The sequence below is a fragment of the Lynx rufus genome, unplaced genomic scaffold (assembly GCF_022079265.1).
Source record: "Lynx rufus isolate CCGP_SWC_20201006 ecotype Redwood Valley unplaced genomic scaffold, mLynRuf1.p SCAF_28, whole genome shotgun sequence".
NCBI classification, from domain to species: Eukaryota; Metazoa; Chordata; class Mammalia; order Carnivora; family Felidae; genus Lynx; species Lynx rufus.
The window spans coordinates 4,870,377-4,895,266 of record NW_025814843.1 but is presented as its reverse complement, the minus strand read 5'-3'; the positions used below and the strand labels follow the sequence as shown (position 1 = coordinate 4,895,266).

The window sequence follows — 24,890 nt, the reverse complement described above, 5'->3', positions numbered from 1 at the left end:
AGGCCTGGTTAAGGGGCGCCTGGGTGGCTCAGTAGGTTAAGCGGTTAAGCGTCTGACTTCGGCTCAGGTCACGATCTCGCGGTCCGTGAGTTCCAGCTCCGCGTCGGGCTCTGTGCTGACAGCTCAGAGCCTGGAGCCTGTTTCCGATTCTGTGTCTCCCTCTCTCTCTGACCCTCCCCGATTCATGCTCTGTCTCTGTCTCAAAAATAAATAAACATTAAAAAAAAAAAAAAAAAAGAGGCCTGGTTAAGGCAGGAAAAGATTGCAGAGGGAGACCTGTTCTGGATGGAGAAGGATCTCTACTGGGAAGGCCTCAGAGAGGAGGGGGCACCCTAGTTAAGGTTTTGACGGGTGAATAGGAGTTTGTGTGCAGACCGTGCGGGGAAAGGGGTCTTCTTGGCAGAAGGAATACAGGTGGAAAGGCAAGGAGGTCTACGTGAAAAGGTGTGGATGTGGGGAAGGATGGGCAGAGGAGAAACATAATAATTAGGGTAGGACAGCGTCAGAAGGATTGATGTCTTTGGTGAGTGAGCCTTAACTTCATGACTTCAAAGTGCCATTGGTAGCACTGTTTATCCCGCACCTTCCCCCCCTTCTCTCTCTCTCTCTCTCTCTCTCTCTCAAGTATTTCAACTTGGAAGTGGGATTTACAAGATGCCGTCGAGTAGCGTTCAACAGGCATCGCTCCCGCCAGCGATCAGAAGAGAAGCGCCCAGAAAACCCGGCAATTGCCAGAGATGCTCACAGGATGTGTCCCGGGACCCACGTCCCCTAAGCCGGTTGCTTTTTTGCTTGTCTGGATGGAGCCTTTCATTAGGGTAAAGCCTAAAGCCATGTAATTAGAAATTCCACCGCTTGGCTCTTCGGACCTACAACAGAACAGCTCCGTGGACGCTCGGCTCCAGCATTCTTAGAAGCTGAGCAGGGCCGGGCGGCTGGTGCCCAAATGCCAAACCTGGTAATTAAGAGGTGGCTTGGCAGGCACACACCTGTTCTGGGTGTGCAATTAGTGCCTGCCGCCCTTGTTACTGGAGGTTGTACCTCTGCACCGACCCCTGGGGGGGGGTTGTGGGGGGTGGGGGGGTACGTATGTGTCGATTTCCCCCCTCCCCCTCCCTCTCTCCTCCTCCCACCCCCTTTCCTTTCTTCTTTACTCATCTGAAGCCATCTTTCTCTGTTGTTTTTTTTTTTTTTTTTTTTTTCTGGATGCCACGTTTCCGATCGTTTAGTCCCAAGCCGCCCCTCTCGGGATTCCGCCGGGAGCAACCCCGGTTTTATCCGAAAACCAGAGTAAGAGGCTCTCGCGCCTTTTGCCGTCGTTGTCTTTTCTTACCGTTCAGGAGGGCCGTTGCAAAGAAGGGGACCAGCTTGGAAGGCCAGAGGGGAATGATACTTGGGAGGAGAGCATTTGGTGGTGTGGGGTTTTTTTTTTGTTTTTTTTTTGTTTTTTTTTTTTTTTTTTTTGGTTTTTTGTTTTTTTCCCCAGGAATTGCTCATCAGATACTTTTCCAGTCTGCATTCCTGGTTTATAGCCAGGCTAATTTAATTTCCAGCTGAGAGGCTACTCCCCATATGATGGTAATCTCAAATAGTTAATGAGCTAGAAGAAGAGGCAGCCTATTGAATTGATTCGTGGGGCTCAGCTCAGCGGTTTCTCAGTACTAATTTATCAGCCTGTTTGTTTCTGGGTTTGGGAGGCTCGTTCAGCCTGGCACGGCCTCCTGGATCTCCCCGCTCCCAGAGGTGGATTGAGCTGTGCCTTCTGGCCTCTGGACATTCGGAACCAGCTCGCCTTTCCTTTTCACACCTGGCTTCCTCAAAGGGAAGGAGAGCAGAGGAGATAACCTTGGGTCCGTGCGTCTGTCTAGGACACCTGTAAAGCACACCAAGAAAAATCCTGAGTCTCCTTTCCTTCCCTCCAGCCAGGAGGGCGCGTATCACCGGCAGAGCCTTTTGGGCCTGCTGCTTTGAGCCACGCTGCCCTGTCACACGGGTCCTAGGATCTGGGGCGAGGGCTTTCCTCCTGCAGAACGCCAGCACCGCTGAAAAAATTAAAGGCTCGAGCGCGCACCGGGAAGAGTGACAGAGGAATTAGGGCCATGCTTGGGAGAAGCTAATCTGATTATTTTCGTTTGTGTGATCATTTGTTTCAGTAGGGTTGAGTTGAGAAATGAACTCGAATAAAAAGCATAAGAGCACGAGTGCAGGGAACCAGTAAGAGGTTTAGCTCCTAGTTTCTAAGTTAATCTCTCTGGGAGCGTGTGCACGCACACACGTTTATTGAACGCAAGTAGGTTTATTTCATTATAATTTATGCCCCGTGTAATTCCCCAAATTAACTTAAAAACAAGCCTGTTTATTTCTTATCATCAGAAAAGGAGAGAAGGTGGAAACCTTTTAGGAAGCGGATGGGTGATACCAGATGGGTCGGTGGGTCAGGTGGATGACTGCTGTGTTGGAGCCTTTTAATCCTGGGGGCCCTTAGAAGTGTCGAGAACTGGGATGGACAGTGAGATCCGGAGCTGAACATTCTGATGTCCGAGGCCAGGCTCTGCCATTGCCCCGTGTTTGATTTGGGGCGGCCCCGTTTAACCGCCCCCAGCCTCAGTCTGCCCATTTCAAAGATGGCGCACCCTGCCCATTTCAAAGATGGCCCCTGAGAAGGTTGGTGTTGGAGAGGCAACCAGATCCTGGAGACACATTCCTTTCTGGTGAGTAAAATGCGGAGTCGGTCTCAGAATTGACCTCCTCATGGTCAACGACGAGAGAACCATCTTCTGACAAAAAGGAAGCTCGTGTATTCTTTACCAGAGCAGTCGTTTTTCTTTGTTTCATTCTTTTTTTAACATGGATTTATTTTTGAGAGAGAGAGAGAAAGAGACCAAGCGCGAGCAAGGGAGGGGCAGAGAGAGAGAGAGAGAGAGAGAGGGAGACCCAGAATCCAAAGCAGGCCCCAGGCTCTGAGCTGTCAGCACAGAGCCTGACACGGGGCTCAAACTTGTGACCCATGAGATCGTGACCTGAGCCGAAGTCGGACACTTAACCGACTGAGCCACCCAGGCGCCCCAGTCATTTTTCTGTTGCCTGAACTTTGAGTATTACAGTGATCAGTGTCTTTGTGGCTTCCCAAGGCCACGCGTAAACCCATCATTAAGCCAGCCCATCATGGGGATGCCTGCTAAAATATGGAGGTGTGTCCCATTTGTAGGCAGAACCTTAGGGGGGGTGAGCAAAGCTCACGGGGCCTAAGTGTGATGCTGACGATATTACGTGGACGGAGAATGAGTGTCCCCTGGGCTCTGGCCGCTGACCTAATACACCAGCCATCCCAGTTGGACTTCCGACCGTAAAGCAGCAGACTGGTGGCTGGGACATTGCTGTCGGGGTCGGGCGAGGAGGGGTCATCACCATTGTGTTGGGATATTTCTGTTGCCTTCTGAATAAGAGCTGAGGGGTCTCCCACTCGGGGAAAGGGAGTCCTTCCTCCGACGGTTACCGTATTTGTCTCCTAAAGATACCGTATTTGTCTCCTAACGATTCCAGATTCGTGGAGACCGATGGGTGGGGCCCCGGCTTTAGGGAGCGTCTTTCTACACTCAGATGATTCCTCCTCTCAACTTGTTACCCAGTAGTGGCACCTGCCTCCGAATGACAAATGAATCAATGCGCATTTAGCGAGCACAGGGGTGAGGGGTGAGGAGGGGGTGGGGAAGCAGGGGAACTGCCCTTTGGAGGGGTTGGAGCTACACTAATTTCCCAAACGTGCTAATGGGGCAGCCGAGGGCCACACGTCTCTTGTTCTCTCCTTTAGGTGGTGTTTGCTCAGGGGCTTAAGTGCCCTGTGTTCCCAGCCCCCGGGATTTGGAAGTGGACTCATTTGGAAAAGTAGCAGCTTAAAGGCCTTTATTTGGTTTTGTCCGTGAATGGAGAACACCACTGAGCCTCTGAGGGAGAGGCGGCCCACTCTCGGCACCCTGCCTCTGGCTCGCCTCCCAGAGAGACCGCCCGCCCACCCCAGGCTGACCCACCTGCCCAGAATTGGCCTTTCCGGGCCAGAATTCTAGCCAAAGTTTGGGGGTATAGTTATCTGTGTTCTCTCAATTTCTGTTTTCATATATATATATACACACACACATACATATGGACACAAAAACCTAAATCCTTGTTTAAAACACTTCTTGGGTGAGAACCTACATTTTGCTGCTGACTCCTCCCCCCCCACCCCCATCACTCTGTGGGAAGCTACACCTTAATGCCCCTGAATTCAGAGCCCATTAGTGCCATGCGCCGCCCCCCCCCGCAACCTTGCTTTAAAAACTGCAGATGATCTGGGGGCGCCCGGGTAGCTCAGTCAGTTGAACGTCCTACTGCGGCTCAGGTCATGATCTCGCGATTCCTGAGTTTGAGCCCTGCGTCAGGCTCTGTGCTGATGGCTCAGAGCCTGGAACCTCCTTTCGATTCTGTCTCCCTCTCTCTCTCTCTCTCTGCCTGCCCCTCGCCCACTCGTGCCTGTGTGCTCTCTCTCTCTCTCTCTCAAAAATAAATAAAAACATTCTTTTTTTATTTTTTTTCAACGTTTATTTATTTTTGGGACAGAGAGAGACAGAGCATGAACGGGGGAGGGGCAGAGAGAGAGGGAGACACAGGATCGGAAACAGGCGCCAGGCTCTGAGCCATCAGCCCAGAGCCCGACGCGGGGCTCGAACTCCCGGACCGCGAGATCGTGACCTGGCTGAAGTCGGACGCTTAACCGACTGTGCCACCCAGGCACCCCAAAAATAAATAAAAACATTTAAAAAAAAAAAAACTGCAGGCGATCCTTGCTGCTACGTCTTTTCCCATCTCTGTCCTGTGTTGCTAGCTTTTCTCTTTTCCTTCCTACAAAATGGCTTTGAATTAGCTACTCTTTTTCATTCCCAGTGCCCCTTATTCAGACGCACAGAATCTCATTTATCTTGCAACTCCCTTATTGAAAACATACTTAAGGTGATTTCTTTTTATTTTTTCTTTTGAGAAAGAGAGGAAAAAGTACAGCAGGGGAGGGCCGGGGGGGTGGGGGGGGTGAGCAGAGAATCCCAAGGAGGGCTCCGCACTGTCAGCACACAGAGCCCGATGCAGGGCCCGAACTCCCAAACCGTGAGAGAGACCCTGACCTGAGCTGAAACCGAGAGTCAGATGCTTCACCGACTGAGCCACCCAGACGCCCCTTATTTCACTCACGATTAATGAGAGAACCAGACAGGTGTTACCTGTGGTTCCGAGGAGACGTCAAAAGAACATAAATTCACTTGGAGTAAAGAAACGTTGCTGTGACTGTAGAAAGAGGGTGGGAATCGGACTTTTTTCCCCAAGCGGTGGGAAGTGGAGAAGGAAATCCACAGAGCCTCCCCCAGAAAGCGTTTCTCCGCATGCCTGTGGTCAAGAGCTATATTGCATCGCTGTGTTGTTAATTTAGAATTCCTAGAGTTGCAGAGTATTTCAAAGGCAGTAAAAGCCTAGAGTCAGCTAACTGGAAGGAAGACCCCCCCTCCCCCCCGTTGGCAGTCTTTTTTTGTTCCTTCTAAATTTCTTCATGTTTTGTTTTTTTTTTTTAATGTTTATTTATTTTGGGGAGAAAGCGAGAGAGGAAGAGACCGAGAATCCCAAGCAGGATCCCAGCTCTCAGTGCAGACCCCGACGCGGGGCTCAAACTCATGAACCATGAGATCACAACCTGAGCTGAAATCGGGAGTCAGATGCGTAACTGACTGAGCCACCCGGGCGCCGCTCTTGACGTCTCCTTGTATCAGTCTCCAGTAGGACTCCCGGAGCCCAGATCTGTTCAATATGTGTTGCTGGGAAGCTCCATCGGCCACACTCCAAATAGATCTCTGTGCCACTCCCCTGCTCCGTCTGATGTGGCTTCTCACCGCCTTAGATCAAATCCAGCTTCGGTCTAGCATTTGTCCATTTACCCACTTACCTACTTCATTCATCAAACTCTGGGGCGCCTGGGTGGGTCAGCCTGTTGAGCATCCAACTTCGCCTCAGGTCATGATCTCACGGTTCACAAGTTCGAGCCCCGAGTGGGGCTCTGTGCCAGAGCTTGCTTTGGATTCTGTGTCTCCTTTTCTCTCTCTTCTCTCTCTGTCCCTCCCCCACTCATACTCTGTCTCCCAAAAATAAATAAGCATTTTTAAAAAATTAAAAGAAAACAGCCCACTTATTGTTGCCACAGTGAAAATAAGGCACAGTCCATTTCTTTGGGCATCGGGATAGGAGATCATCACCATTTTCCTTCTTCTTTTTTTTTAATGTTTATTTATTCTTGAGAGAGAGAAAGTACAAGCTAGGGAGGTGCAGAGAGAGACAGACAGAATCCGAAGCAGGCTCCAGGCTCCGAGCTGTCAGCACGGAGCCTGACCAGGGCTCCAACTCGTGAACCAGGAGATGATCTGAGCTGAAGTTCAGACACTTAACCAACTGAGCCACCCAGGCGCCTCTGAGATCATCACCGTTTTCCAACCTGGCCCCAAACAGTAACTTCTCATTCCAGGTTGCGCCCTCTTCTCTTTGGATAGCTGCAAATGGCTTCCAGTCATTTAGCCTCAAGCATTGCTGGCTCATTTACGTTCATTCATTCATTTACTTGTTCATCAAGCACATTATTTGCACATCAAGCACATCCATTTTTTTGCTGTTTTGTGTGTCTTTTGAAGATAAAGGTCCTTGGGGCGCCTGGGTGGCTCAGTGGGTTAAGCATCTGGCTTTGACTCAGGTCATGGTTTCAGAGTTCATGGGTTCGAGCCCCATGTTGGGCTTTGCGCTGACAGCACGGACCCTACGTGGGATTTCCATTCTCTTATTCTCTCCCCTTCTCTCTGCCCCTGCTCCACTTTCTCTCTCTCTCAAAATAAGTAAATAAACTTAAAAATCCTTAACATTCACAATCCGAACAGATACAAACAAAACACGGAGGGCAGTAAGATTGTACCAGACGTTTCGTTCTTAGAAATAGTCATTAGGCTTAAAAATAGTTACAGGGTTAGTGTTCCGCTTGGGCTGATGCAGGGTAAAAGGCTAATCTGACTTGTAACTCTTAGCAGCCTCTCTCACTCACCATTTAGTTATTTGATCTCTTTGGTGCTTAAAGTTTTGTTCCCTTGGGGGACTTGCGGTGTCGGTGGGGAGAAAGCGCTGTGTCTAAAAGCACAGAACTGCTGGAAATGTGAAAACTCACCAGGCAGGCAGGTTCATCCACCAAAAACTTCTCATTGAATGTAAAAAATCACCATGGGACACACACTCCCTGGAGCGTAGCATCAGCCTCCCAACACGTTCCATCCCTCCTGCCCTTCCTTGGACATGAAATCCACAGTCAAGTTGGACTCTGCAATCTGTTCCAAATTTATTGCTTTTCTATATTAAAAAAAAAAAATGGTAGACCATGACAAAGAATGGATGGGAATTGGGGAAGTTGGACTTTTCTTCTGCTGAAAACGGACCCTGGTGAACTTCCATACTTTTTAAGCTGAGAATTCCAAAACGGTTGGGGGGTGGGGAGTTGGGGGACTTTGGTGAGTGTCTCTGGGGTTTCCATCGGCAATGTGGTGCCACTCATTTTCTTGAGACCCCTGTGTGTCAGTTTCAAGGACTTGGTCAAGCCCAACTGATGACGGTCAGGAGTGTGAGATAAGAACCAACAATTTTTTCTTTTGTCAGCAGTTTCCTCTGAAGTTTATCCTCTCCCTTGGATATTCTCTCTGGGTAGAAAGTACTTCTTTTCTTCTCTAAAACGTTCTTGAGCTATTTAAAGCCTGCGATAAGGGACGTTTATTTGTAGTCATTTCCTTTTACTTTAGCTTGACTTTAAACTTACATCTCGGGATTTTTATTGGCCTAATTCACTTTATACGGTTTTCAGTTGATAACCATAAAACGGGGTCCTGTTTGTTGAGTCGAGGGGAAGGATGGAGCCCTTATCTTGGACTTCAGTCTAGAGTTGACTGGGATTTCTCTGGTCCCGAACTCCTACTGGCCGCACAGCCGGGAGGCAGGAAGGTAACTGATGATATCAAGTCTTCACTAGGTGGGTCTGGTTTCAGCCAGTTGGGCTATTTCTTTCCTTCAGCCTCAGATGGACCCCCCCCACCCCCAAACTGTGGCTGGTTTGATCCTTGTAAACATTCTCTGCCATGTTTAAAAAAAAAAAAAAAAGGAAAGAATCTTCCCAAGTAGGTTGTGTTTCTATTCTATTAAAGGCTGCCTCATTTTCCATTCTTCTGTGGCTTGGATCACCACACTCATTCATTGAAGTCAACCCAAGAATGGGCACTCAATATTCCTTTGTCTCTGATGTCCTACCAGGGGACTAGGAAAGAAGGTGCAGTCATGAGCTCTTTCATAGCACGAGTGGAGAATTAAGGGAAGCTGAGACTTCTTCAGATAGCTTGTTTTTTCATGAGCCTTTGAATTTGAGAACCAGTTTAGTAGTTTCTTTTTCCGTAGCAGTATTTCCGCAGAAATACCCCTAGGATCTGTAGCCACATGCCAGAGGAGATAATAAAGAGATACGAGTGGGGTTCATTCCACCTTACCTTTGGGTAGGGTCTTGCTGCTTTACGAGCTTTTATTCACCTGCAAATGACATCCAATTTTATTATTATTATTATTATTATTATTATTATTTTCTTGTAAACTAGGCAGGACAAATCTTTCCCCTTTACAGATGAGAAAAGGCAACTCCGAGATGTTAGGCACTTTGCCTGAGGCCACACAGCCCGACCCTGAACCCCGCTTTTCTTTCCACCCCACCAGGCACCAGGCTATTTAATAAGCGGGTGCATAGATTCAGGGCCCCGTTGAACATTGGCCTCTGTCTGAATTCCACCCCAAGGTGTTGGCCTATACCGGTGCCCCTGAGATGTAGTTAATGCATGTCAAAGAAACAGATCTCTCCATCCGGGTTCGGCTTCACCCCTGCCAGCTTGGGTCAGACCACTGCTGGCTGAACAGGGGATGGAGGAGGGGTGCGGTGGGGAGAGATGGAGATGATCAGCGTCATTTTTCAGATTCTGAGAGCCCAAGAACATCCTTTTAGACCAACCCATTCACTTGCATATAGAGGGAAACCGAGCCCAAAGCTTTGAGTGCCTTCCTGTCCAAAGCGGGAGCCAGAACGCACAGCCTCGTGAGCTCTGTAGCCTCTGTTTTTTTTTTTTTTTTTTTTTAAACAGTGTTAGAAAGCCCCCTCCCCCTGCCCCCCTGCCCTGTGTGTTCCCTCCCCCAGCTTCCCTGGTAAGGGGTAATGCTTGCCCTTCGCTCTGTGTCCACAGCTAGTGCTGAGTGTTTTCTGCAGCTCTTGGGCGGGGGCCTGTTTACAAACATTTGCACCGAGTTACCAAGGGCACAGGGAAGGCAGATTGTCTCGGGATGAGGCAGGGAGCGGTTTACAGGAGCCTGTGACACACACGAGGCGGGCCCTGTGCTGCCAGGCAAGTCCCCCCCCCCCCCCCCCGCAGTGCTGAGGCTTCCCTGCTGGGGAGCCTGTGCCAGACCCCCAAGCCAGCGCTGATCAGAGACCACCGCCTGGCCCCTGGCCCCGTCTCCGCCCAGGAAGCCTTGCAAAGCAGGAGCAGGACCGCGTCACCTCGGGCTTTGCTCACTTGGGGTCAGGTGCCCCCCTCCCCTCCTCCACGCTTGGTCCTCTGCCCTGTCCCTCTCCGCCCCACCAGCAGGGCTGGATTAACTTTCTTAAAAAGTCTGCTTCCCTGAAAACTCTTTTTCTTTCTAATGATCAAAAAAAAAAAAAAAAAAGTGCGTGTGTGTGTGTGTGTGTGTTTGTTTCCGGGAAATGGGACACGTTACTCTGGTTGCACAGGATTGGTCCCGGCACACAGTCAGGTCCAATAAACGCAGCAGCGGTGCCCCAGAGAGCTCATCACAAAAGCCTATTAGCTTCTAATTGAAACCCTCCCTCCCTCCCCCGCCTCCACTTACCACCACCCCCCCCAGCCCCTTCCAGGAACAGGAACTCAGGCCTTTGTGAAGCAGCGTCTATAACAGAGGATTCTGCCAAAAAGAAAGGCATCTTGAGTTGACCCAAAGGAGCGAGATGCTCTTTTGCGCCCCACCCCCTTATGGCATTCAGGGGCTTTTCATTTTCTGAGCAGTATTGAAATTCTAGGACAATGGAGGCCAAATCCTTGCAGTGGGGGTTGGGGGCTGGGGGTGGAGAAAGGAGAGGGGAGGGTTGCAGGAGGAGGAGGCCTGGGGGAGTCCAGCCTTTTGTTACTTTTCTTCTTTTCTACCCATTACCTTAAAAAAAATTATAAAAATAAAAGGAAGGGGGAAAAGGCCCCAGTAAACTTTGTAATGAGTCATGACATCACTTCCGGCAGCCCTAGCGATCCAGCTTGGGGACCCGGGAGACCCCGAGAACAGCAGACTATTTACAATTTCATTTTAAATTATTTTTAAAACCCTCCCAAAGGAGTTCTTTGATATGCAGACATCTCCCCCAAATGGAGATAATTATTTATGGAGATGTGGCTCTTTGAACGGGTGGGCTTTGAGGCTCCCTAGGAAAGGAAGAAGGTTCCAGATAAGGAGGGGCCAGAGCTGATATGCATCTCCCGCCCACTCTTCCTCTGGCCTCCCTCGGGGTTTGGGGGGGGGGGCGGTTAGAAAGCGGCTTTAAAGAAGAAACTTACCCAGAGTTAAGACCCACTGTTGGGAGTTAAGGTCTCTCCAGCGTTGTCCACAGTCAGGGTTTCTAGAAGTTTCTTCCCTGTCCACGGGTGCCTGGGCTTTCTGTAGGAGAGGAAAGGGGAGGCTGATAGGCTGCAGCTTGTGTGTGTTTGACCCTGGAGGTGCGCTATAACTTACAAGGTGATGAGATGGAAAGACACGGGGGGCGGGGGTAGTTTTTTTAGGGGGTGCCGGATAATTAGGGTTGGTAAGAGAGGCCCCCAGAAGAAGGTGGGAGATTAGCCCACGCTTGTTACCAGGACCGTAATGACCCAGGGACCTCCTCTTTCCCTTCCCTCTGAAAATGCTTTAATGTGGCCTAAGGTACCAAGTGCCCAAGAAACCTGGGGGAGACACCCCCTCCCCACAACCTGCCAGCGACTTGTCTTCCAGCTTTGAGCTTGCCGCCCCCCCCTTTCCTGTCCTGTCAAGTTGGCCTCCCCGCAGTGGGGATACTGAGGCATTTAGCTAGCACTGGACCTGAAGTAAAGCCCCCAGCCGGCTCTGGCTCTTTCCCTTCCTCCCCTGGGGAGTAGAGGGGCTTGGACAGCCCCAATTCTGCAAGATGAGGGGACAGAGCAGTCCCATTCCTAGTGATCCAGGTGTCCTTCCATAAAATAAAGACTTTTTGTGTGTGTGTGGGGGGGTTGCATATATTTTCAAGGCAGAAAGCTTGACATGTTTCTCAGACCTTGTCTCGTATGTCTTAAGAATCTCGGTTTTTCTTTTATCCTGGGTGGTTGGGGCAAGGGGGGGGGTGGTGGTGGAGGGGCCAGAGTGGACCGGGCCACGCAGCTGGGCTCCCTGCGTCCCAGGAAGAGCCCTCAGCTCAGAGGGAGAGTGAGTGTAGACGGACTGGACTGTGGCGAGAAGGCGAGAAGTCCCCATAGGGTGGTGGCCTAGGCTTAGGGGTGGGAGGGCGTGAGACCCCATGAATTCCCCAAGGAGGAAACCACGGCTCACAGAAAAGAAGCTGCAGCCTGATGAGATCCTCAGGGTCCTTTGGGGTTCGTGTTGCGGCTTCAAGTAAATTTCAGTTTTTGAGACCAGTTTCGGGTTCGTGGCAAAATTGAGGGGAAGGTGGGGAAGGTGCCGAGATTTCCCTTAGACACTCCCCCCCCCCACCCGCACATGGGACCATCCCCCACCATCCACATCGTCCACCTGAGAGGGACATTTGTTTGTTACAACTGATGGACCTGCCTGCACACATCATAGTCTCCCAAGTTCCAGTTTTCGGTAGGGTTCATTCTCGGTGCGTACATCCCATGGGCTTGGGCAGACAGTTTCCCCTGCCCTAAAAATCCCCTGTGCCCCTCACCATCTATTCGTGTCGCCTCTCCCCCTAATCTCTGCAGATCCCCCTGTCTTTGCGCAGAGCTGCTGGTATGTGTGGGTTTATCAGGTGGCATTCTACTTGCCTCACCTTTTTTTTTCTCACTTTTTTTTTTAACGTTTATTTTATTTATTTTTGACAGAGAGAGACCGGGCGTGAGCTGGGGGGAAGGGCAGAGAGAGGGGGAGACACAGAATCCGAAGCAGGCTCCAGGCTCTGAGCTGTCAGCACAGAGCCCCATGCGGGGCTCGAACTCACGGACCGGACCGTGAGATCGTGACCTGAGCCGAAGTCGGACGCTTAACCGATTGCGCCACCCAGGAACCCCGACTTGCCTTTTGAAGGGGACATCCTTAGGTCCTAGACAGGTTTGGGACTGTGCAGGTATGAGGAAGGAGGTGGTTTGGTTTGTTTTGTTTTGTTTTGTTTTGTTTTGTTTTGTTTTAGGCGTGGGGGGCATAACCTTTCTGGAAACCTCGATTCTTCTGTTTCGTGAAGATTGTTCTGTTCTTGCTTTTGTGTTCCGAATTCTCAGAGGCTGGGCTCCCGCTTCTTCAAGGAAAAGCTAAAGTAAATGTAGCAGAACAGGTTCTTGGCTTGTGCCCCAGGAGGGTCACCCTTTGTCGGAATACCCCGAGCCTGGCAGCCTCCTGGTCATACTAACTTTACAGACTGGGAGCTGAGGCCCAACGTGTCAGGGATGCGGCCAGGGGGTCATGCCAGTTAGGAGCGGAACCGAACCAGAAGAGAGGCCTTCCTGGAGACGAGTTGGTTTTTTTTGTCTTTTAAGTCAACGGTTATACCCGTGAGGTCAAAATACCTAAGTCCCGATTGAGCATTTTCTGATGCATAAAGCTAGACACCAAGGGTGATGAGTTACTATATGTAAGTTTAAAAGACATTTTTATTTTTAGTTTTTTTAATGTTTATTTATTTTTTAATTTTTTTAACGTTTATTTATTTTTGAGACAGAGACAGAGCATGAACAGGGGAGGGTCAGAGAGAGAGGGAGACACAGAATCCGAAACAGGCTCCAGGCTCTGAACTGTCAGCACAGTGCCCGACGCGGGGCTCGAACTCACGGACCGTGAGATCGTGACCTGAGCCGAAGTGGGACGCTTAACCGACTGAGCCACCCAGGCGCCCCAATGTTTATTTATTTTTGAGAGAGAGAGAGAGAGAGAGAGAGAGAAAGACAGAATCTGAAGCAGGGTCCAGGCTCTGACCTGAGCCCAAGTCGGCTGCTTAACCCCTGGAAGAAATGTTGAAAAAGAAAAAAAATCTTCGTTGGCGTTCGGACAACGTGGGGGTATTTCTGCAACCGAGCGAGGCCCTCGTCATCCCGGCAGGGGGAGGAGAAAGGGGCAGGCCGAATGTTCCCTGGTCTCTTCCCCCGGTCTCTTAGGTCTGAGTGGGAGACTGGCCCTCCCCAACCGACTGTGGCTCACAGCTTTGTCTCCCCCCCTGGAGGGCATTCGCTTCCCTCCGCTTTGCATAAACGTCTCCGGCATCTGCCAGGCTGTGCGGAGAAGGTTACACCCATTTGAATAATCGTCCTTTTTATTGTTGTGTAATTTGCCAGTTCAAACAGTTAAGTTCAGTTGCTGGACCACGGGAGCAGGGGCGTCACCCGAGGAGAGAGAAAGACGCAGGGCAGGAAAATTAGGGCCACATTGGCTGCTGGAGAACATCACTGTTGTCAGGCTTTTTAGAACTCTGGTTCATTCGAGTTTCCTACGCCTTTGGGCCTGAAGGTTTGTTTTTAATTGTCTGCTTTTAGAGGAACATATTAGAGCCAGCCCCCCTGGGGCCTCCGGTATCCTGCTCTGTGGCCCAGCTCTTGGGGGGGGGGGTCACTGATGCTCCCAGAAGATCACTGTGCTGGTCATTGCTGAGTTTTGATGGCGGTGACACGGCTGCCTTGGCATCTGAGGGTTCGTTGAAGAAGTGGGGTCCTTTCTGCTCTGACCTGGGGGATCTGCCTGGTCAGGATCCCTCAGGCTTCTGCTGAGGGCATTTCTTGTGCGTGTGAGCGTGTCTTCCTCGAACTTGCAGCAAAGGCACCGTCCAGCCCTGTGGGCTTCACAAGTGCCCGATGGTGACACGTGCCGCGTGTGGCAGAGGGGGCTGGGGCGGGCACCGGAGGGGGAGATCTGTTCCCACAATCGCTAATATTCCCAGGCTCGGCTGACCGCCGGAGATTGTGGGCCTGAGACGTCTATTGTTTTGAAATCTGACTCCTATTTGAACAGTTACGATCACAGCCATCTGATTCTAGCACTGAAATACCTATTATTAAGATCCTAATCTGGGAGGGGGGGAGGGGAGGCAGGTATCTATTTAAAGAGAGGGGACGTGTGTGTGTGTGTGTGTGTGTGTGTGTGTGTGTGTGGCCCTGTGTGCTCCTCATCAGATTGAGAAGAAACAGGAGGTTGGGAAGGGGAAGGAGCCTCGGAGGGGTGACTGGGCCCCCACCGCCCACCTGCAGGTCGATGACCTGTGTCCGGGGGAGCCACCCTTTCTCCTTCGGCGTGTTTCTTCATTGGTGAACTGGGGATCGCAGGACCCCCCCCCCCAGAGGCTCGTCGTGAGGATTAAATCAGATAATGCACGCGAGAGTTTCTCTGCAGACTCACAAGCACTATATAATTATTAGCTGTGATGATCAGTTTGAGAAACTGGCTTGCATAACGAGCCGCTCAATTAAGCTGCAAACCTCCCCCCTGGCCTGAGGCCGGCTTGTCCTGCTGGGCCCACGCGTGGGGGAAGGGCTTGCCCTTGGCCATGTCGTCGTCTCCTCGTTTCTTCTTGGTACCACTTGTTGTGCCCAGAGAGGTTTTGGGTACCGGGACGGGAAGCCCAGCCGGGGAAGGGAGGGGGGGGGAAGGAGGGAGCCCCAGGAAGAGAATGGAAAAGGCTTCGTTCCAGGACCTGGGGATGGGGTGGGGAGGGGGGGAAGGGGACTTGCCTGGAAGCTGCCGGAAGGTTCGGTGCCAGGGATTTTCCCACACGGTCCTCAAGCTGTGTTCCCCACCCAGTGAACCCACGGGGCTGTGCTGGGAGCTGGTGGCTCTGTCTTGAGCACAGGGCCCGCCATGGAGGACCGCCGCCCCCCCCCCCCCGGAAGCCTGTGGAAGGGACTCGGGAGGCATGTGTGGAGATGAGGGAGAACCCACTTGTGTACTCCCCCATCAGCCATGAAGCAAGGGGGGAGCACGGCACAAGTCCGCTGGCTGTCATTTGCAGGATCAAAGAAAGTCCTGGGGGCCCCTTGTGTGCTCTTTGCCACACGTGTGCAGACTGCAGACCATTCCGGGGAGAGAGGGATCCCCTTGGAGCCGGTGGCAGCCAGAATGGCTTGGGTGACCCCCAGGCGGTCAAGCTCAGGAAATCCGTCCGCCGTTCGAGGAATCCTTCTTTGTGGCCAAGGAGGTTTTGCCTTTGGACTTGGGGATAGTGAGGCTCTCCCGGTTTCTAGCCCTGTTCTGTGGTGTCTTACTCCCGTGGCCCAGTGAGCCGTTTCGGTTGCTGCCAGACCCTTTCTTTAAGGACACGGCGGTGGGGTGGGGGGAGGTGCCTGGGTGGCTCAGTCGCTTAAGCGGCTGACTTCAGCTCTGGTCGTGATCTCACGGTTCATGGCTTCAAGCCCCACATCGGGCTCTATGCTGACAGCACAGAGCCTGCTTCAGATCCTCTGTCCCTCCCCCGCCCCGTCCCTCGAGGCTCCCCCTCTCAAGAATACGAAGAGCTGTGGTGGTTGGCCTTCTTTCCGTCGTGATGGAGGCACTTTTACTCTTTTTTTTTTTTTTAATTTTTTTTTCAACGTTTATTTATTTTTGGGACAGAGAGAGACAGAGCATGAACGGGGGAGGGGCAGAGAGAGAGGGAGACACAGAATTGGAAACAGGCTCCAGGCTCCGAGCCATCAGCCCAGAGCCTGATGCGGGGCTCGAACTCGCGGACCGCGAGATCGTGACCTGGCTGAAGTCGGACGCTTAACCGACTGCGCCACCCAGGCGCCCCGAGGCACTTTTACTCTTAAAGAATGTCCAGATGTCCAGTTGCCAGTGACTTAATACCCGGGGCGGACAGAGAGGGGGACAGAGGATCCGAAGCAGGCTCCAGGCTTTCTCCTGCCGGCAAGGAGCCCGACGCGGGGCTCGAACTCCCCAGCCACGAGATCGTGACCTGAGCCGAAGTTGGTCGCTCAACCAAGCGAGCCACCCAGGCGCCCCTAGACTCCACCTGCTTTTGAGTGAAACGCAGAACAGACTGAGAGCCAGGGCTCTTTTTCCCTCCATCCCATCAGCCCCACGACACTGCCACGTTCACCCAAGTGGTTAATGCGTTTCCGTAAATGTGCTTATTAGTAAGAGGAGCTGTGCTCTCAGTAGATGAGGGGTGGCTTGAAGCTGGAGGTTTAGGATGTCCTACTGGGAGGTAAATATTTGGTCAGAAATGATGTGGGAATTGCCTTCTTTAAAATTCCCGGGCCCACGTAGAAAATCTCTATCCCATGGCTAATGGAAGATTGTGCATCCGGGACCAAAACTGAGTCTCCAGTTAGTTCACACATCTCCTTTCCTTTTGATGTGCACACATGTGCTCAATTTTGTCCCACCATGTGCTGTAAACTGTGGGCTGAACACAGTAATACTGGAAATAATCCTCTCGTAGGAGCAGCAGTTAGTATGTATTAATTACATATGTTAAGCGTGTTCAGAGCATGTTATGATCATTAATGGTTTTACTCCTCTTCCAACTTCCATGAAGTAGGTACTGTCACCTTCATTCTTACAGAGGAGTAAGAGAAGCCCAGAGAAGGTAAGACAGTTACTCAGGGTGGCACAGCATACACGCTGAAAGCTGGGATTTGAACCCAGGCCATCTGATGTCTGAGCCCACGTCCCTTAACTGTTTAAACTGCTCTGGCTTTACTAATCTCCTACAGACACGCTGAACGAAGTACCACTGTTCCCCACGTCACGTGGTGGAATGCTTCAGGCCAGGGAGCACGTAAGTCACAACCTTCCATCATCGGTTACTGTTATTTGCAAAGCTAAATGCCACCACAAAACAGCTTTTTTTCTTTTTTAATGTTTATTTTTGAGAGAGAGAGAGAGAGAGAGAGAGAGACAGCGTGAGGGGGAGAGTTGCAAAGAGAGAGGGAGAAAGAAGAATCCGAAGCAGGCTCCAGGCTCCGAGACATCAGCACAGAGCCCGACGCGGGGCTTGGACCCACGAACCGTGAGATCAGACCTGAGCCGAAGTCGGACGCTCGACCCACTGAGCCACCCAGGCGTCCCTTTGTAAAGATTTTCTTAATGTTTATTTATTTTTGAGAGAAAGAGTGTGAGGGGGGGAAGGACAGAGAGAGAGGGAGACACAGAATCGGAAGCAGGCTTCAGGCTCTGAGCCATCAGCACAGAGCCCGACGCAGGGCTCGAACTCACGAGCCGGGAGATCATGACCTGAGCCAAAGCCGGATGTTCAGCCCACTGAGGCCCCCTCCTCCGCCGGTGCCCCCAAAGCAGCTTTTTGGTGCCAATATCATGGCCTGCATCTCTTACAGGTCGTTAACAGTTTTGTCGGCATACTTTTATTTAAATTAAGGCTGTGATAGAGATCTTACAAGCCCCCCCCCTTTTTTTTTTAATGGAATCTAAAGTATTTTTTGGAAGCTTCTAGAGCTGGGTCTTGGGAATTTCCTCTTGGCAAGTCTGCGTCCGTTTATATACTTCCATCCGATTTCACCTGGGTTTTAGGTTGCCGCGTGCTTTTTGCCGTGAAGGCGTTTTTGTCGGTGGTCGCCGCGTTGGAGCAGGTATGGCCTGGATGGGACAGGGGGACCTCTTCCTCCTGGTTCCCGCCGCACACGTGCCCAGGCTTGGTGAGCACACGAAGACAGGCTGGCGGGGACTCCCGGACGGCACTGTCTCTGGGGGCCCCAGGTGCTGTTGTCAGGAAGGGTACATACCCAGAGGCCAGGGGCCTTTGTGTTGTGACCCCTGATGTTTGGGGCGGTCCGGAAAGCTGGGCGGCCTGCACAGGGAGTCAGGGGTGGTGCCCATGACAAGATCGGGAAAAACTCCCCTCTCTTCCTCCCTCTTTTCGTCTCGGAGGAAGGTGCTGTCATACTTCACGGAGATAGCATCTGGCCTCCGTGGGGATGTTAAGGTACCTTCCGGGGACGACCCGCTGTTGGCACTCTCTCGCGGTTCCGCAGCCGTTGCCGGTAACAGAGGGGAAGCCGGGATCGAAAGTGTCGTCTCGGAGACGAGACGCGCGGCCAAAGAGGCGTCCCCTCCTGAGCCGACTTTGCTCTGCTTGCTTTTCCCCAGGGACCTGATGCCGAGGACCCTGGACGGGCAGATCACCATGGAGAAGACGCCCAGCTACTTCGTGACCCGCGAGGCGCCCGCGCGCATCTCGGCCATGTCCAAGGACACCAAGCTCATCGTGGTGGTGCGCGACCCGGTGACCCGGGCCATCTCGGACTACACGCAGACGCTGTCCAAGCGGCCCGACATCCCCACCTTCGAGAGCCTGACGTTCAAGAACCGCACGACGGGCCTCATCGACACGTCGTGGAGCGCCATCCGGATCGGCATCTACGCCAAGCACCTGGAGCACTGGCTGCGCCGCTTTCCCATCGGCCAGATGCTCTTCGTGAGCGGGGAGCGGCTCATCAGCGACCCGGCCGGCGAGCTGGGCCGCGTGCAGGACTTCCTGGGCCTCAAGAGGATCATCACCGACAAGCACTTCTACTTCAACGAGACCAAGGGCTTCCCCTGCCTCAAGAAGGCCGAGGGCAGCAGCAAGCCCCACTGCCTGGGCAAGACCAAGGGCAGGACCCACCCGGAGATCGACCGCGAGGTGGTGCGCCTGCTGCGCGACTTCTACCGGCCCTTCAACTTGAAGTTCTACCAGATGACCGGCCAGGACTTCGGCTGGGACTGACGGGACCCCCCCCCTCCCCCCCACTCCGCCGCGCGATGTGACTTTCCCACTTGGCTTCTATGTTGAGAGAGATTATATGTATGTAAAATGTACAGAAATCTATTTTATAATAATTTATTTTTAATTCGTAAGCAATTAATTCACTAAGCTGCCTGGCCACACTCTTCAGAGGGTTTAGCTTCGTAACCCGTTCACATTCCAAAGCGTCTCATCAGTTCTTTTCCTCACAGTTGATGGTGCTTCCGTGTGTCCCCCCCCACCCCCCCTCCCCCGTTCTATTTAAAAAGAAGAAAAGCACAACTTGAGATTTTTGTCGTTACGGGTACGCAGCCTCCGATCGCTGGCTGAATTCGCTCGCCGTCTCCTTGTGTCTTGGGTCTCCTAGTGCGGCTCCCATTTCTGTCCCTGCCTGCACACCTCGCAGGAACGTGACACCCCCTCTTCCCCCCAGAGGGTCACGTCTCCTGTGGCAGCTTCCTCGCCCCTGTGTTGACATTTCCGAGGACGTGGACGCCAAACCACAGCGCTAACGCTTTTCCCCCAAGTCTGCTCAGCTCGTGGGGGACATCCCTGCCTTTGCGGGGACACCCGCCTCCTTTCTGGGGAGTCCTTCGTGCCAGGGTCCAAACGTTTACTTGGGCGTGGGGTTTTGAAAGATGGCCCTGTGTCGTCTTCTGCGCCAGTCCCTGGTTCATTAAGCAGCTCGAATCGTATGCAGACGGTAGCTCCTCCTTCCCAGGCCCCGTGTGTGTGTGTGTGTGTGTGTGTGTGTGTGTGATGCTGGGATGCTGCTTTAGAAATAAAGACGACCTCTGATTTGCACGCATACGCCATGCCCCGTTCCCCAGGCCAGACAATTCTGCTTTGACACACCAAAGAAATCCCCTAGGCTAGCAGAATCTCCTGGCACAGACCGCACGGGTCCAAAGGGGTCAAGTGCATCCCACCCCATCAGAGTCCGCCAAGGTGCTGCTAGGTGCACAGCCAGCCCCAGTTGGGCACGTCCCAGTAGACTGGGAGTAGACCACCTCCGAGGGGAGAAAAGACAAACCCCCACCAGAAAGGCGGCCAGCAGAAGTGAGTCGTGGCCCCCTCACTTGATGTCTGGAACTCTCCTCCTCGGAATCCCTGGCTCATCCCAGATTGACAACACAGCCTGCAGCCGACGGCCAGACTGCAAGAACGAAGAGTGGCTCTTGTAAAGACAGGCTGGGAAAGCTGGCCCCGTGTTGCCTGGAGACACGCCTGCCAGTTGTGAAGACGTCCCCTTGTTTGAGCTAGGTCCCGGCAGAAGGTTTCCAGCGTTGTTGCTGCTGATGGCCGAATGCTCCCCCCGGTACCTCTCTGCCGAGTGAGCAGTTGGAGATCATTTTTGAGGACTTAGCCTGTGGCAGTTGGGTAATCCTATAGCAATGTCACGTAACGAACATACTCCCCGTATCCTGTTTTCCGAACCACAACTGCTTCTGCCATCAGAGGGTTTTGATTCGAGTTCTGCTTTCGCCGGGGCACATGCGGGAAGGTAACGCGTCTCGTCAGAACGGTCGGGGCGTGATGGTCACGAAGCCGCTTTCGTGTGTCGTTGGGGGATAACTTGCCCGACAGAGTACGAAAACTTGTATGAAAGGAGAGAGATGGTCCCTCTTTAGCAATCGGTCAGGATGTCACTGGTCATTAGGTGATGTCTGGTTTGTGTTTGCCCACAAGTTTCAGCCCGGGTGCGCCCAGCTCGCCCTTAGCAGCAAAGCGATCGTGGGTCGGGTGAGGTCGGTGTAGGACGATGGGCCGGGGGGCTCCGTGCGATCCTCAGATGTTCTGTTCGTTTCAAAGCTCTGTCACTGCCTCTCCCAGGTAGCTTAGCACCTGCATTTAGGGGAGCACCCTAACCCTGGCGTGGGTCTTTCTCCCTTCTTGCCGCTTAGGCATCAAGACGTCTGCAGAAGGGTGCCGATTGGTCCAGAAGGGTGCTGATGGGTCGTGTGGTTTTCCAGTCCGAAAGCTCACTGGAAATAAAACCACCGATGCTGCTTTTCAGTAACAGAGTATCGTTTCAAGTAAACGCCAGTGTCCACCCCCTCCGCCTCACCCTGCCCTGGCCACACTCTGGCCAAATGCGAGCCCCGACAGGGCTCGTGATGCAGAGTTGCAGAAAGGTTCGGAGGAGGGCTGGCGACAAAGCAGTCCGCCTTCGGGTCCCCGCCGTCTCTCCAGGCTGGACAATTTGGATGAAGTTGTTTATTCCCTGCCTTAAAACAGAAAACAGGAAGTTTTCAGATAGAAGGAGGGGAGGGTCATTGAGTCATGAGCCCTGAAGCGAGTCAAGATTCTATCCTGGGTCAAATCCTTGAATCCAAACAGATGGCGCTAATTAGCAATGACGGACTAGAGCACGTTTTTCTAGAGCAGACAAATAAATCAAACTTCCTGCGCATCTCTTCATAGAGGTCTGATGGCTCGTAATTCCTGACGGATCCAGACGCGACATCTGCCCCCAGGTTACACCTCATCGTGTGATGGTTATTGTAGAGCCTGAACCCCCATGCCTTCCTCCTGTAGGAGTTAAGCAACACAAACACATAAAATTCAACCTTGAGTTTCTTCCTGTTCTAGCAATCTCCAAGGCCACCAACTCAAGTTTTTTAGCTGTTAGAAGACAAACACCCATTTCATGTTTTGGCATTTTGTCTCAGCACGTTTTGGGTTTCTTCCAGTTTAAAGCTGTGCTATTCAGTGGGGTACTTGACCCCTCTCGGTTTTGTCTTCTTTATTAAAAGCAAAAAAGATAAAGAAAAATAAAATGGGAGGTTTTTTACTGTCCCAGAAATCCGTGCTCGCTTGGAGGTGTTTGTATCGTAGTCTGGTGACTTGGTAGGTCGTACCTGGAAAGGTATTTAGGTATATTGGCTGCCTAAGAAATACTTATTTGGATGATGGAGGAAGAGAAATTATCTTTTTCATAGGATTCTCTTTGGAAGTTATTTCGAGTGACAGTTTAGACTTTTGGAGAAAGTTTCAGATCCTGCCGGGATATTTATTTACGTAAGAAAGGAAAACGGAAGGCTCCGATAAACTAGAGATACTTAAGTGTGGGTCTCAAACACAGACAGAGATGTCCGTGTCATTTTTTTTTTTTCGTTATTCTCGAGAAGGATGGTCCCTTAAACTTAAAGGTGTGGTTAGATTTTTTTTTTTCGCTTTTGTAACCTTAATTTATGACGGAGTTCATTCAGCCCAGGAATCTGAAATACTGTGCAAATTCTGGCGGCGTGTCTTCTATAACCTGGATGTTAGAATAGCCAATATGTACAAAAAAAAAAAAAAAACTAAATCAAGTATTTTGTCCTATGTATAACACAGATTAATTTTACACAGAGAAAAGAGGTTTCTAGGAAAATGAAAATCTGGTAATTCATACTATTTCTTTGTATGGACGAATAAAATATATTTTACCAACTTGTGGGTACTTTTATGTCTTACGGCGTGTTGCGGGGGGACGGGGACTGTGCTGGTTTGTTGAATAACCAATCAGATGCGCGCGGTCGTGGGTGCCCGCGCGCGCGCTCACGCGCGCGCGCACACACACACACACACACACAGGCATTCTGAGGGTAGGTTGATTGGCAGACTTCAAAATCCAACTAATCTACAAATATGTGAGGCAGGTTCTTTGTAAATGACTCTCAAGGCTACGAGATCAGCGGGGAGGCCCCCCCCCCACCCCCCACCCCCCGGAGTAGCGTACGTGGCCCTCCAAGCACACCAAGGCTGCTGTGTGCTGCTGTTTCTGACTGCATCAGGCTCCGGCCTGGAAGCCACCATGTGGGGGGACCTGTGTCATGCTGCAGGTACGGTGAAGCAGAGCTTTGGTGGCTGGGTGATCTGGCTAAAGGTAGCATTCCCTTCCCACGTGCACAGAGTATCCTCACTGTGGTTCTCTGTCTTTGGCCTGTAGCAGGAGACTTCCTGTTTCTTTCCACGGGACACACCCTCTGGACGCTGATTATTTACTATTTTTTTATTAAAAAGAATTTTTTTTAAGTGTGTTTTGAGAGAGACAGACGGCATGAGCAGGGGAGGGGGACAGAGGGGGGAGCGGGAGAATCCCAAGTAGGCGCACTCTCAGCACAGAGCCCGACACGGGACTCGAACTCATGACACCGTGAGATCGTGACCTGAGCTGAAACCGAGGGTGGGATGCTTAACCAACTGAGCCACCCGGCCGCCCAGATGATTTACTACTTTAAACATTTGATTCATTCTTGTATCTTAGTTTTATTTTCAATTTTCAATTGAGATTTAGGTTGCTGCCCCTCTGGTTGAGTTTTAGAGCAGCTGACACCAAGTAAGGCTCAACCGGGAGAGTTGATAACCCCGAGGCTTGATAAGGCTCAACCCCGAGAGTTCTGCCTTCTTCGTTTTTTGGAAACCATTCTGTTGAGGTCTGATGGGCCTACAAAAAGGGAACATACGTAATATAGGCAAGCCAATGAGTTTCGTGGTAAGTATTCACCCATGAGGCCATCACCACTATCAATGGCATAAATCTATCCATCCCCTCCAAAAGATCCTTCCTTCCGGCCAGCTTAATTTTTTGCGTGTGATCAGAACATTTCACATCAGGTGTACCCTCTTGGCCAATGTTTAAATATTCTGTATGGTGTCGTGAACTCTGGGCACTGTGGGGTCCGGTCATTCCTGGGACGCCCGTCATTTTGTACAACTGAAACTTCACCTCATTTCAAAAGGGAATAGGTTGCAGTCTTAGGTGCAAAGGCCATTATCTCTTGCCAGGGAGAGGAAGTACTCAAAAAGACATAAATACGATGAAAACAAATCAATGCTAGTCATTTCTGGCTAGATCTAACTCCAGCCTCGCTTGCCGTGGGCTCGCCCGCTGTTCCTGGCAACGGTGACTCCTGGTGAAGGCTAGAAGTTGACAACTTTGCATCTTGCCCTGAAGGGTGGAGAATTCAAGAGGGTATGACTTGGTGCTGTCTGGTGTTGAGTTTGTGAATCCCTGAAACCCGAGCATCCCCTAAATCGTCTCTGGGTTTTCTCACATTAAAAAAAAAAAGAAATTAATGTTTATTTGTTTTAGAGGGAGAGAGAGAGTGCAAGCAGGGAGGTGCAGAGAGAGAGGGAGACCCAGAATCCGAGGCAGGCTCCAGGCTCTAAGCTGTCAGCGCAGAGCCCAACGCGGGGCTCGAACTCACGGACCAGGAGATCACGAGCTGAGCCGAAGTCTGATGCCTAACCGATGGAGCCACCCAGGCGCCCCTCACGTTGTTGGAAAGCGTGGTTCGCGCTGAGAAAGCACCTTGTGTGGAGGCACAGAGTTGGACATCAGCCTAGCATTTCAGGAAGGCGGCGGAAAAAACACCCCACCTAAGTCGAGAACGCTGGGCAGGTCAGGCAGGAAACAAAAATGCTGGAAGCCCTAACACACCTCAGACCAATGACATTCGAATCTGTAGGAGGTGAGGCCCCAACAGTGGTAGGTTTCAAAAGTTCCCCAAGCATGGACCTTGAAGGCATTATGTTTGCTGAACTAAAACCGAGGGAAGACAAATACTGCACGATCTCACGCGGGGAATCTAAAAGAGAAACACTCAGGGACATAGAGGGTAGAGCAGCGGTTACCAGAGGTTGGGGGGGCGGGGGGGGGGTGTGTGGGAGAAATGGGAAGATATTGATCAAAGGGAACAAACATCTAGCTGTAAGACTCACGAGTTTAGGGATCTAATGTAACTGATGATACTGTATCATACACTTTACTGTTGCTAAGAGAGGAGATCCTTTGACGTTTATTTATTTATTTAGAGAGGGAGCGAGAAGGGGAGGGACAGAGAGAGGGAGCGAGAATCCC

General features: G+C 51.6%; 1 protein-coding gene across 1 annotated transcript in view; it reads left to right on the top strand.

Moving 5' to 3' along the window:
- LOC124519613 (heparan sulfate glucosamine 3-O-sulfotransferase 3B1) overlaps positions 1–19,324 on the top strand; it is a 36,791-nt gene extending 17,467 nt beyond the window's left edge. The window contains exon 2 of the mRNA XM_047089968.1: positions 18,406–19,324. Coding sequence (XP_046945924.1) covers positions 18,406–19,024 — 619 coding nt within the window. The 3' untranslated portion in view covers positions 19,025–19,324. The remainder of the gene's footprint in view (positions 1–18,405) is intronic.
- The last annotated feature ends 5,566 nt before the right edge of the window (positions 19,325–24,890 follow it).